At 42.2% G+C, this 13263-nt stretch overlaps 1 protein-coding gene across 6 annotated transcripts in view; it reads right to left on the minus strand.

Annotated features, from left to right (window-relative positions):
* ZMYND11 (zinc finger MYND-type containing 11) overlaps nt 1-12057 on the minus strand; it is a 112423-nt gene extending 100366 nt beyond the window's left edge. For 5 of the 6 annotated variants that reach the window (XM_082318948.1, XM_082318950.1, XM_082318947.1 and 2 more), the window contains exon 1: nt 10656-10789. In XM_082318948.1, the coding sequence (XP_082175074.1) occupies nt 10656-10696 (41 nt within the window). In that variant the 5' untranslated portion in view covers nt 10697-10789. Of the gene's footprint in view, nt 1-10655; nt 10790-11880 lie in introns of those variants that run through there. The other variant, XM_082318945.1, reaches the window with a different exon arrangement.
* Nucleotides 12058-13263: the final 1206 nt, after the last annotated feature.

The following is a 13263-nucleotide window of genomic DNA, read 5'->3' on the forward strand; positions in this document are numbered from 1 at the left end:
ATGCAGCATGAATTAAAATGGCTGCAAGCTTCTCCAAGCATAAGATTAGAGATCCAAAAAAAGGTTTCTCTTACCTTCTATTTTACATTTCCAAGAAAATGTAACCATTTATTAAAAAAAAAAAAAATCCGTGTTTTTCTGACAGAAATAATACAGTAGTATTCTCATATATAGTGACTAAACCATATATTTTTATTGTCAAAGATCAGACTACATTTTGCCATTCTCATACTGAATAACCTCATTCAAGGAAAAAGCAGTCTCTGCTCAAGAAACATAATGGTGCTAGGATCTGGTCCAAAGTGAACTGTTATCTCACGCGTGAAGATAATGAATGTTAATTTAAAATAATGTTCTTTCAACTCCAGGTTTTTTTTCATATAATCAATCAGGCCTGAAAATGCGTGCATGCGCTCTCGCTCTCGCACGCTCTCTTTCTCTGTCACTCATACATAAACACTTCATTATATATTCTCATTCCCAGATATTCAGGAGAAAATTTTCTGCAGGTGTAAACTAGTATTTCTCCACTAAAGTCAACAATGCTGCACCAAATTATGTCAGCAAAGACACTGGTCCCCTCTCACGCATACTGTGACATGTGTACCTCGACTTTCGCTTGATGTGCATTTCACGCCAAACTCTCCCTTTCTTCCTTTCATATGTGCATTTCCCAGCTCTTATTTGCACTCAACAGACAACCACTATGGCCTTTCATTAACTCACCCCTCAAGGTCTCTTATCTCCATCAAATACTGCGCGGACAGGCAGGTATACATGGCTCTTTTCTGTAACCGAGGCAGGAGCTCTCAAGTAAATACCAGAAGAGAAAGAGCACTGCAGTGGGAGGCTGCAAGGCATTTGGAGAGGACAGAAGACCAGGCTTGACCCAAAAAAAAGGAGCAGATTTTAACATTATTCAGTTATTACAGTAAAGAGAATTTACAACATTCCAAAATGGAGTTTTGGAATAAACATAAATTTTTATGCATAAAAGCAGGAACCAAGATGTAAATTACTATTGTCTGGAAACTACTGTGGGGAAAGAAGTATTCTATAGCTTTCTATATCAGAAAATTGGGTGATTTTTGGCATCTGTCTGGGAGACAGTTGAGACTGGCAATGGCTGGAGACAAGACTCTGGATTACACGACGTGCTAGTTTGATCAAGAAAGGCAGTTCTCACGTAAGAAGAGCCAAGCGGAAATTTGGATACCATTCCTTCCCACTGGCCCAGGGAACACTGTAACTGCTTAGCCACTAACTTGGCAGAGCAAACACCGTTCTGCTTCTAGGCTCCTTGGTGCACCTGTACTCAAAGCATCTGTGCCATCAATTACCTTCAGCTGATATTTATCAAGTTTCCTGTGCCACTATAAGGGTGTATTGCGTTTGCATGCCAAGGTTTTGGTAGTGGGGGGCTACAGGGGTGGCTTCTGTGAGAAGATGCTAGAAGCTTCCCCTATGTCCAACAGAGCCAACGCCAGCCGGCTCCAAGATGGGCCAGCTCCTGGTCAAGGCCGAGCCCATCAGCGATGGTGGTAGCCCCTCTGGGATAACATATTTGAGAAGGGGGAAAAAAAAAAAAATAAAACCCGCACAATTGCAGCTGGAGAGAAGCGTGAGAATATGTGAGAGGAACAACTGTGCAGACACCAAGGTCAGTGAAGAAGGAGGGGGAGGAGGTGCTCCAGGCGCCGGAGCAGAGATTCCCCTGCAGCCCCTGGTCAAGACCATGGTGAGGCAGGCTGCCCCTCTGCAGCCCATGGAGGTCCATGCTGGAGCAGAGATCCACCTGCAGCCTGTGGAGGACCCCACACCAGAGCAGGGGGATGCCCAAAAGGAGGCTGTGACCCCGTGGGATGCCTGTGCTGGATGGAGCAGGCTCCTGGCAGGACCTGTGGGCCCGTGGAGAGAGGAGCCCAGGCTGGAGCAGGTTTGCTGGGAGGACTTGTGACCCTGCGGGGGACCCACGCTGGAGCAGCCTGTTCCTGAAGGACTGCACCCCATGGAAGGGGCCCACGCTGGAGCTGTTCATGAGGAACCCCACCCCTGGGAAGGGCTCACGCTGGAGCAGTGCGTGGAGGACTGTCTGCTGTGGGAGGGACCCCACGCTGGAGCAGGGGAAGAGTGTGGAGTCCTTCCCTGAAGAGGAAGAAGCAGCAGAGACAACGTGTGATGAAGTGACCCCAACCCCCATTCGCTGTCCCCCTGCGCCACCTGGGGGGAGGAGGCAGAGAAATTGGGAGTGAAGTTGGACCCAGGAAGAAGGTGGGGAAAAGGTGTTTTAAGATCTAGTTTTTATTTTCTCATTACCCTACTGTGATTTGATTGGCAATAAATTAAACTAATTTCCTCAAGTTGAGTCTGTTTTAGCCCGTGATGGTAATTGGTGAATGATCTCTCCCTGTCCTTATTTCAATCCATGAGCCTTTCATTGTATTTTCTCTCTCCTGTCCAGCTGAGGAAGGGAGCGATAAAGCAGCTTTGGTGGGCACCTGGCATCCAGCCAGGGTCAACCCACCACAAAGAGACAAAAATCATTCCATTATATTGAAAGCTACACGTCTTCAGAAGTTAGTGCTACAAGTGAGGCTTATACTTGGATGATTTGTAAATGGGTTATTTTTATAAAACTTTTTAAAACTATTGAGAAAAAGAATGTCAGCATGGATTAGAAAAACCTAATAAAACTGGCACCTGAAGGCACTTCACTGATAATCCATATTTCCTAAAAGGTACAAGTTGAATAACAAGAGGAGATCTCACATTTGGAATCAGAGAGAAGTGAGGAGTATGCTTCCAATTAGGAGGTTTTATAAAGAAGCCTTCTGGGAGCCAGCAGTGTGGAAAGTGCGCAGGAAAAGGAAGAATCTTTCTTACAACAAATATTTCCTGTCAGTCTATTTACTCCAGGTCAGCGTAAGAAGAAGAAGGAGACGACAAAGCTAAAAAACTGAAAGATGCAATTACAGATTGAAAGCGTCCATGTTTCTTGCTTTCCAACACTGTCAGTCTGAAATGCTTCCAGGTATGCATCAGCACTCTCCTTCAAAAAGATATGTCAGTGAAATAAAGCAATCTTTTTTTTTAACAAGGAAACAAACAAACAAAGTTTTAATACTTAGGGCAGCTTTTAAACAACATGACATTACATTCTAGTCAGACTGGTAAGAGCTCAGACACTGTGAGTTACCAATGAGCAAAGCGTACATCCCTGCTCACTGTTCCCCACATTTTACCAAGATCAAGAAAAGTTTTCAGAAAGCTATTTTGATTGGTGAAAATAATTTAAAATTCTCCTTTTTTATTGAGAAAATGTTTGTGTCAATGCCAAATTATTCAGTGTGCCATATTATCTTCAAATGTCAGCTTGCACGTGACGACCGACACCGAAACATCCAGCTTCTTGAGAAAAAGCTCATGCAGTCAGTTCTTAGGAACATCGTGAAGTCTCAACTGTGCTTATATGAAGCTAAAAATGGTGCCAGTCTGGTTCCTGTGAAAACAACTAATAACAATTCCGTGCTTTTAATTAACATAGAAAGCAAAAAAGTTTTCTGAGATTTCTGAACTGCCTAACAAAGAAAGAACAGAAGCACAAGGTGAGGAGAACATTACTCTTTCTGAACTCCTCATTGCACGGAGCAAAAAGGATTGTCTAGATTTTGCAGGTAACAGCTAATGAACAGGATGAGTCAAGATAATTTTCAGAATTTGCAGGTTTTTAATTTATGTTCTGTGATAGAAAAAAATAAAATCATGTGATTATTAAACTTGCTTTCACATGCATGACTTCCATAATTTTGAAACTAGGTTAAAATTCTCAGTTTCCTGTCGTATCTGTTTCCTGTCTTTCCTCACGTAAAAATAAACCTTTCTTCTCATAATGGTATCAGCTTTTCCACTAAGAATCCTTATATTTCTTCTTCTACCAGTTTATTTATAATTATGTCTTTCTATAGCATACAGGCTTTAAAATATACAGAAAATGTTAAAAGTCACTAATAGAAAAATGTTAGCCATGTTTCCTCTGTGTTTTTCATAGCTACTGTAAATTCCTTCAAAGACTAATGCACATGCAGGAAAAGTGCCTTAACTTCAATGGGAACAATCATCAATGTAGAATTTAGTGTGTGGAAAAGTCTTTTTAAAATAACAATAGTCATACTGTTGATATTCAAAAGGCACGAAAAATACCTACGTAACATTGCATACTCCAGTAGAAGAATAAAAAATATAACATTACATAAAATTATATAGGCAAAACAAATTGTAACTGTGTTCTGCCTTGAATACTGGAGTTGTACATGAAGTTTTCATTTTAAAAAATATTTTATGAAAATAAACTTGATTCATCAGTATGCTCCAAGGCCTATGCATTTTTATGCCTCTGGGAAACAAGTGCTTATATGATCAAGGTCTCTATCATTATATTAATATTAATCTATTGGTAACAATGAATTTTCTGCAGTGAACATCACCAATTTTCATCAGTGAACAATCAGTGGCCTGTGATTACATTTTATGAAATAGCAATTCTTTTGTTTTGATTTTGCACAATTTTGACCCTGAATCTTAAGCAATCGGATGGGGAGAGGGGATTATGCATAAACACCGAGTTAAGCTTGTCCCCAGAGTCAATGATGGTTCAGAAGATACTGATCTCAAACTCAACAAACAACCAAAAGGAAAACTGGAGAAACAAAAACCCCACCATTTTGAGGTAAAATTTCCACTTTAATTTGCGCATGTCAGTGCACGCACTGCACTGTTACACAGCAAGGCGCAGACTATCTCCTCTTCAGAAGTTTCATTTTACTGGCAGTGACACCAAGAAAATAGTAATAAGGCACAGTCACTGCAGACTTGGCTGTTACTTGGTTTCTGACTTGCAAAACATCTGTAATTGTAAACAGGTATCTGTAGTGTGAGATCCTCTCTTACTGAATGCATAAATGCTGTGTGAGACTTAATAGAAAATGATGATAGTGTGCTAAGAAAGATAAAGCTCTCTTGTCTCCCAGATCTCGTCAAAGATTTGTTGAGCAATAAACATATCTCACATCCTTTTAATTTATTTTTCACTGTATATTATTTCTAGATACTTTGGGATTCTGCTAATCATTTTCTCTCAACCCCATTTTGTTTCACTTCATTGCTTTTCCAAAAGGTTCCAATAAAACCTAACACTGGAAGATAAGAATTGCTCTGCTAAAATTAGTGAACTAAGTACCATATCCCATGAGTCACTGCATGCGACTCCCATCCACCTATCTTGAAAAGACCAGATAATAATGCCGTGCTGTAAGTGCACGAGATCAAAGTACAAGTACCCACTTTCCAAAACGCTGCTTTTGAGTACTACACCTACCAGCAGGCTCCTACCGCCTGTAACCAAAACATTAGTTAAGTTAGCTGCATTAAAATCATATGTTTGAATACAAGGCAAGTTGGTTTCATGTTTATTTTTAACATACTAACAAAGAAAAAGGAAATGAAGCATAGGAGAAATGAGAGGTAAACAGCAATATGTTTAACTCTTCTTTTTTTTAAATTACTGGATCTCAAATCAATAGTATCCTATTACGGACAAAAAAGAATTAACACAGTGAGACCAGTTCTTTGCATGCAAAACAATGCAATTTCCACAAAAAGGGTGAATGGGATGTTACTGGTATTTTTGTAGGTATGCTTGACTTCATTTTTTAACCAGTAAGTGGATTTTAGCACTTCAGATTTCACTGTCTCTGGTGCTAAAATTATTTGTTAAGAATTAGTTTTATATCATACTACTATTGAGAGTTGTATAAAGAGTCGTAATCATTAATTCACAATGTTTTATTCTGCAATTATTTAATCCTGGAATTTCACACTGAATATAGTGTAAAGGTATATGCAAAGATATTCTGACTGTTGGTACACCAGCAACAATGTCTTACTTAGATTTTTTAAATATTTTTGTAATTTTGAAATTACAAATATTATGGTCCTGCCATTTTAACCAATAACGTACTTCAAACTCAAATTACATGTCTCTGTACTTTCATAGCAGAAACTTCTGCACTTTAGTGAAGTGGAAAATGAGGGATTGGAAGAAAATCAAAACCAGTCTTTTTGTACACAAAACTCTCAATAACTAGACTTTGGATTTATCTACGTAGCGCAACTATAGGATCAGGCTCTGATAGGATATTACCAAAGCTGGCTGACCTAAAATTAAATGCCGTGAGCTTTAACTTGGGTTCATGGACATGTCACAGTGCTTCACCACTGTGCCTGCTGTCACCTGCCCACAAGACTAAAAGACCCTGTTCGCCTCAGGGAGAAAAAAACAGAAGAGACAGATAAAAAATATGAATGAAATCTTACTAAAATATAAGGGAAAAAACAACCTCTAGCATAGCTAATGATTCAAGTTAGTTCACCTTTTAATAACTTGTGTATTTAAAGAAATTGATTGCAGCCATCTTACATCTAAAAGCATTTCAAGACAACTGTGTGTGTTAGCATGACTTCAGACACGCAGTGAAACAGTATAGTTGGAACAAATAGCTTATTTACCCTTTTGAAACAAAAACAATGCTAAAAATCCATTATGCAGTTATTTGTCTAGTTTTGCTCCCCCTAAAAAAACCTCTTCATATAATTCAATATTCACAGCTTAGTTAAAAATAGATAAATAATCAGACAGAGTTCAGACTTGCTCAATTAACTTGATGGCAGACATTGCTTTAAGGAGATGATAACACTATGTTTAAAGACTAGAATTGAAAATAGGGAAAAAAATCAGCTCGACCCAGCCCTGGTGTTGCAGGGAGATGCATGCAGAGAGGCCTCCGAAATCAGAGAGCTCCCTGTGCCACAGGAGCTCACCCCTTCAGGCTGGAGGCCACAGTGTTTATTATACTGCACACAGCCACTCTGGTGCCTATCAATCTACTTCCAGTTACCTCCGCTACATCCAGGAATGAAGGTTTTTTTGAAGAACTGTTATTTTCCACCATTTAAAGACAAATTTGAGCTTTATTTCAAGAAAAAGTTTTCCACACTTGTATTGCATTTTGTATAGGTGACAAGATACTCTTTCACCACTGATTAATTTGCATCTTTATACTGCACTGAAAATTACTGAAGACTTGTTTTAGGAATGTAGGAGTTAGTTAACTTATTAAGAAATTCCTGCAAAATGGAATCATTACCTCATCTTATAAACTACCTATTTTGCACGCTATATTCTCCCGACTGGCAGATTAAACCTTAGAACAATAACCCAATTATGAGCTAAATTTACATTCAACTGATCAAAAATCATCCAGAACCTGACAAGAGCAATCTTTGTTCACAACATTTAGCACAGGCGACACTGACAGACTAAAATGTATGAGCTATATAAAAGATGACATATGTTGCACTGCCCAGCTACCAAGGGCACCACGCTCCAAGTATTACGCAAGTACTATGGGAGTGTTCATCACATCCTGAGACTAAAAAAAACCCAACAAAAACCAACACAAAAAACCCTGCAGATAAAGAACATGATCCGACATTAGCTCCTAAACAATCGGTGCAAGAAGGATGGCTAAAGACAGTTGTATTCCACGGAAGGAAAACCACCCCAATTAATAAAATCAGTGGTCAGAATTCAAAAGAAATGTATATATATACTGGATAGACATGGGAAAAAGAATTGCTCCAACAATTCTCATCTAACTCTTGCAAAAAATAAAAACCATCTACTTTATCTCATTCAGGAAAGTAAACTCTTGTACACATCTGGCCAGTAATTTTAAACAACTCAGCATTTTATGAACCAAGTTCATCACTGATGTGAGCCACACATACTTTGCATAGGTCAGTTTTGTTTATAGTTTGACTTAGCATTCATAACAACCTACATCAAGTATAAAAAACTTACTTTACTGACACTTATGCCACTCTGGGGCTAACTAAAAAGCCTTCAACCAATTCAAGAAGAAAATCAGAAGTTTACCGAAGACATCTTCATCACCACTCTGTCCCTTTTTCAGAACTTTTATCCTGGACAGATTCACTGCTTGAAGTCCTTACACACTTCCAGAGCTAAATGCTCTAGAAAACTGTGGAAGGCAGTAACTATGAAAACTAGCTACAGGTATGTCCAAGATTTGTGAACTTTAGTTGTCTGAAGTTGGGTACTCAATTCCAAAACAAGTCTCCTAATTCCAAAATTTCTCCTGATTCGCAAATTGTGTGTAATGAGACACAATTCTAACATACTAGAATGAGACATAATTCTAACAAACTAGACAATGCAGACATTTATGGAGAGGTTTAGATACCTAAAATTGAGAAACCATCTTCAAATGTTGTCTTTTATCTATTTCAAGTATTTCATCCTAATTCAGAGATTGCAGCTAGCACAGTTCAGTGGTCCCCAAGCAGCGTTTCACTGACAGAAATGCACAACAGTCTAGATGTAGCCTAAGCCACTTCAAGGTGAGTTTGAGGCCAAATTAATTGTCCATCCACATTGTTTTCTTCTCCAGGAGCACCACATCACTAACAGTACCCAGCAGGTTATGTTTACCTGCAAGATGGAAACACCAAGCACGCTTCACAAACTTTTACCATCTCATTTGCTCTTGAGATGATGTCAGGCTGAAAAGATGATCCAGGCTCTTCCCCTGGGGAAGCCTCAAGGCTTCCCTCAACAGTCCCTTCTACTCTCTGCTACAAGGGCAGGCGGGACGCCCAGGCAACCTGAACACTAGCTGCATACAGACCGCCTACTACCTACAAATAGTATGGACACACAGCACCAGATTACAGCAAACGACATCGCAGTCACATATAGCACGCACAGCAGTTACAGTCATGAATTTCTTGTTACTTCTGTAGTGTTCCAATTTGTCCTGAAAAGTTAAGAAGAACTGCTCTCGCTCACAATATGTAACGACTAAGACAAACAACTAAGAATCTTAGTTCATGGTGAACAAACTCATTTTTTTACACTTATATTTAAAAATAATAGCTGTAAGTGCTTGCTTAGATTAAAAAAAAAAAAAAAATACACCAGTTTAACTGGTATGGAAGGCAATTCCCTGTTAAATTAGTGCTATAAAGCTCCGAACTGGAAGAAGAGCATCTTTTAGCACACCACCAAAGTCTTAAGACCCCCACCCAACATCCACACACTCACAACTCCCCTTACATAGCTGACTTCATCACAAGGTAATTTCCATCACGCTGCCCAGCTCATGAGGTGGTGCGGAAAAGTCATTTTTCTCACTCAGTCCTTTGGTGCTGAACCCGATACCAAATATCAGTTGCAGATGCCTCTTCTTGACAGCAGAGACCACCATCCATAGCACAATCAACAAAAAGTCATCAACACAGAAACTTTTGTTCCCACTCATTAAAACCAAACTCACCATCAGAAAGAGAAAAGTACTCTGTGTTGTACTACCTAGCCCATGAACCATTCCCTTCTCCATACAAATATCTGGTCAAAGCAGAGGGGGTTTGTTTAGGAATGGAAAAGCTGGCGTTGAACATAAATTCATGCTGGGAATTATTTTGCGGGTACTTTCACTTTTATACAAAACAGCAGTCAGCAAATGGTCTACTTCCCTAAAGACTTTCTTTAACGCGCTCAGAATGGTTGATAACAGAATAAAAAAAAATAAAAAAATGTGGAGAGATGCCAGGTCCTTCATGCTGAAGGATGAGGGACTAGAAAAACCCAAGGGACTGCAACCTGAACCACAAACCGGCATTTCCACTCCCACTCTTCCCCCTTCCCAATACCTGTCTCAATGATCACCCCTGAAGAATTAAACAATTTCCTACAAAGAACAGCAACAGAAGTGCAAAAAAAAAAAAATAAAAATCAGCGTATCTAGGACAAGAAAGCATTTTCTACTTTTGGTCCTTTCCACTGCAGTAAGATCTTCTCAAAAGTACAAGTATTATTACTCCCACAATGCAGAGGCCATGGCAGATGATTCCAGGGTGTTAAAAGGCCAAATTATACAATTATAAAACCAACAAGCACCAAATTAAATAGTTTTTCACCCATTTTCCTCTTCTCAAGCCACCCCAGCTCTAGCCTTTGTAAAGTTCTGTTTGCCATGTCCACAGAAGACAAAAAACTAATTCCCAAACAAAGTCTGCTGTTTTAAGGATAAGCCCCCAAAACACACACAAAGTTTCCCCAAGTCCTTAACACCACTATTTTACAGGGGGACTGTTCTCTGAAATGCATGGAAGGCCAGGAAAACGTGCTGAAGCTCCCCATCATCCGTACCATAGGAAACCCCACACCTGCACTCGCATCCTTTCCCCATAAAAGAGGAGGCAGATAGGCCTCTGGACAGCCCCTGAGGTAGGCGAAGAAGGAAAACACCTCACAGAGTGAACGGAGGGGAGTTATTTGGAGACACGGTTTCGGGGACACACACACACACACACACACACACAAAACCCCCCCAACCACCACAAGCAAGCCCCTCAGTAGTTCGTATTCTCCCGAAACCCCACCGCCGACTCCCGCGGGGCTGCGGGAGGGCCCCGGCCCGCAGGCAGCGGCGCTCCCCGCACGCCCCTCGCCCGCCGCGGGGGGAGCCGGAGGAGGAGAGCGGAGAAATCGGCCCCTTTTTCCCCCCGCGCCCTACCCTGGAGCAGATGGGGAAGGCGAGGAAGCCCCCGGGGCCATGCCGGGGGACGAGGCGCTCCGCCAGCTGGGCGATCCGGGAAGCCAGGGGCCCCCGTCCCCCGCCTGCCCTCTCGGCAGAGCCGGGCGATAAGGCCGTCCCCGCCGCGGGGGTGGCGCAGCCCGCCCGCAGCCGCCCGGGGGGAGGAGAGCTGGGGCTCCAAGTTCACCCCTTTCCCCGTCCCCTCCCCTGCCCCCCCGCGGGGAAGGGGAGCCATGGCCCCTCTCCCGCCGCGGCCGGCCTGCGGGGGCCCGCCGTCTCTCTCCCGTGGAGACTCGGCGCTGTCGAGCAGCTGCCATTACTCGGGCCAAGACCCGTCCTCCAAGCAGACATCCCCCACCCCAGCGAGGAAATGCGGGGGCGGCGGGGGGGTGCGAGAGAAAGGAAAGTAGGGGGGAGTGGGGAGCAAAGCGGTCGCCCCGCGTGTGGGAAAAGAGCGGGGCTGGGGCGGGGGGGGGGGGGGGACGGGGCTGAGGCCGGGCTGCGCCACACCCCGCTCGGCCTCGCCTCTCACGCGAGTCCCCGGCTCCCCCGCTCCCTGCAGGCCCGCGCGGGGCGTTGAAGGCAGCGATTCTGTTCTGCGCCCCGCTCCCCACCCCATCTCCTCCCGCCCCGACCCCGGGCTGACTGCAACTCGGCACGGGGGCGCGGGGGGCCCGCCGCCGCCTCCCCGCCGAAATCCGACCGGGGAAGGTGTGGGGACAAAAATAATCGCCGTTAATAATCACACGCGCTCCGCCGCCGTCCCCTTCTCCTCCTCGATTTCCAAGCGGGCTGCCAGATAATCCTGCCCACTCCGAAAAATGAAATAATAATAAAAAAATCCCGCCTTCCATCTCCCCCCCACCCCCGCAGCCCCACACATTTTATTATGAAGTATAATTGCTCCCCCCTCCCCATATGGCACCCCGCGGGGCAGGATTGCCCCCTCCCCTGGTGCCCAGCCCTTCCCCTGGCCCCTCTCCCCCATCTCCTTGGAACGGTGTGTACATGATTTTGTAGTTTTTTTAAGGCGCCATGTTTATAATCCTCCATCATATTAAAAAAAAATCCACCCAGCATGAGACACGGCGTCTCTCGCACCCCAAAGCCAGGGAGGCAGACACAGAAATATCCACAGGGCTGTAAATTCGCCCCCCCTCCCGCACACACCCCCCTCCTCCCCAGACTTAAAAGTCTCTCTCACCTTGTGCTGCTGCCGCTGCTTCTGCTGCTGCAGGGGGGGAGAAGTTAAGCCAGGGGAAACTTTTCAATCCCTTCCCCAGGCCGCTGCTGCCTCCTCCTTCCACATATTTTTCCCCTCAGAGTTTTATTGTGTCTGAATTTTCTCTCTCTCTCTCCTCTTCTGTCTGTCCACAGTTCAGGTTTCTGGGGTAAACAGGGTTTAGGATGGTGCTAGGGATATTTGGGAGAAGGAGAACTCTAGTGGTGTCTGCTGGAGTTGCTGTTTGTTTCTTTTATTATTTTTTTTAATAATACATTTGAAACGGATCTTTAACTATTTATTATATACGTATTTTATCATACTCTTAGGTCTAGACCCTGTCTTATTGCAGAGGAAAAATATGCCGCTTATCTGGCCCTGATACAGAGAATTTCCTCCTACCATGAAGTCCAACTTGGAGAAATTCCGGATAACGTTTTCAAAAGTGGATTCTCACCTTGAGCAACAGAAAGTAAAACATACAGAATAAGTGGTCTGTCTCAGAGCTGGCTATATGTTGCGAGCAGTAGATGCACACTTTAATTGCAGGATTGGAAGATATATAGTAATATGAATTATATACATTTATAGGCCCATATATATATATGTAAGTAGCAAGAAAACGTACATTTTATACTGTTTCTATATGGACTGTGAGATAAATATTCTTACTAATAAATGTCTAAGCAAATACATTCTAAAGTTTCTGAAATACTTCAGGAATTATTTAATGGAAGAGTAACATACTGCACGATTAATTAATCTTGACCAGAAATGTGACATACTTTATTAAAATACACTGTAAGCTTAGTTCTATAAGCATTTATGCATGCAAATAATTTTATTCATATGAGTAGTCATTAGTATTACTAAAATAGTTTTGGACTGCTAATGATCAAAAAGATCCATTCATTGTGCCTGGTCAGTCAAAGATGTAACAGAGTTTGCACACTGAACAGTGAAAGTTTCTCCAGTGTGTTTAGTAAATAAGATTTCTAGTAGTGTCTAAAACCACATTTTGTTTGAGACTTCTGCATCTGGACTTTACATCCTGTTTTAAAAAATAAAATGCAAATAAGTTTGTTGCATGGCAGTGATAAAGCTTTACTTCTATTATATATTTAAATATCAAAGAAAATTTTATATTATCTAAAATAAATAGATAGGAAAGAAAGTGCTGGTAATTGCTTCCAAAGGGTGCTTAAGGGGTTGGGCAGATACCAAACAGTGGTACTATAATTTATTACATGCATTATATTGCATGTATTAATAAAAAGCAAATGAAATTTACAGGAAATTCTTTAAGTAAGAAGGGATTTACCATCAGTATAATTACAAAAAGGCTACCTTATGTTAAGCATTTAG

Source organism: Platalea leucorodia (genome assembly GCF_965183815.1).
Source record: "Platalea leucorodia genome assembly, chromosome: 1".
Taxonomy (NCBI): Eukaryota; Metazoa; Chordata; class Aves; order Pelecaniformes; family Threskiornithidae; genus Platalea; species Platalea leucorodia.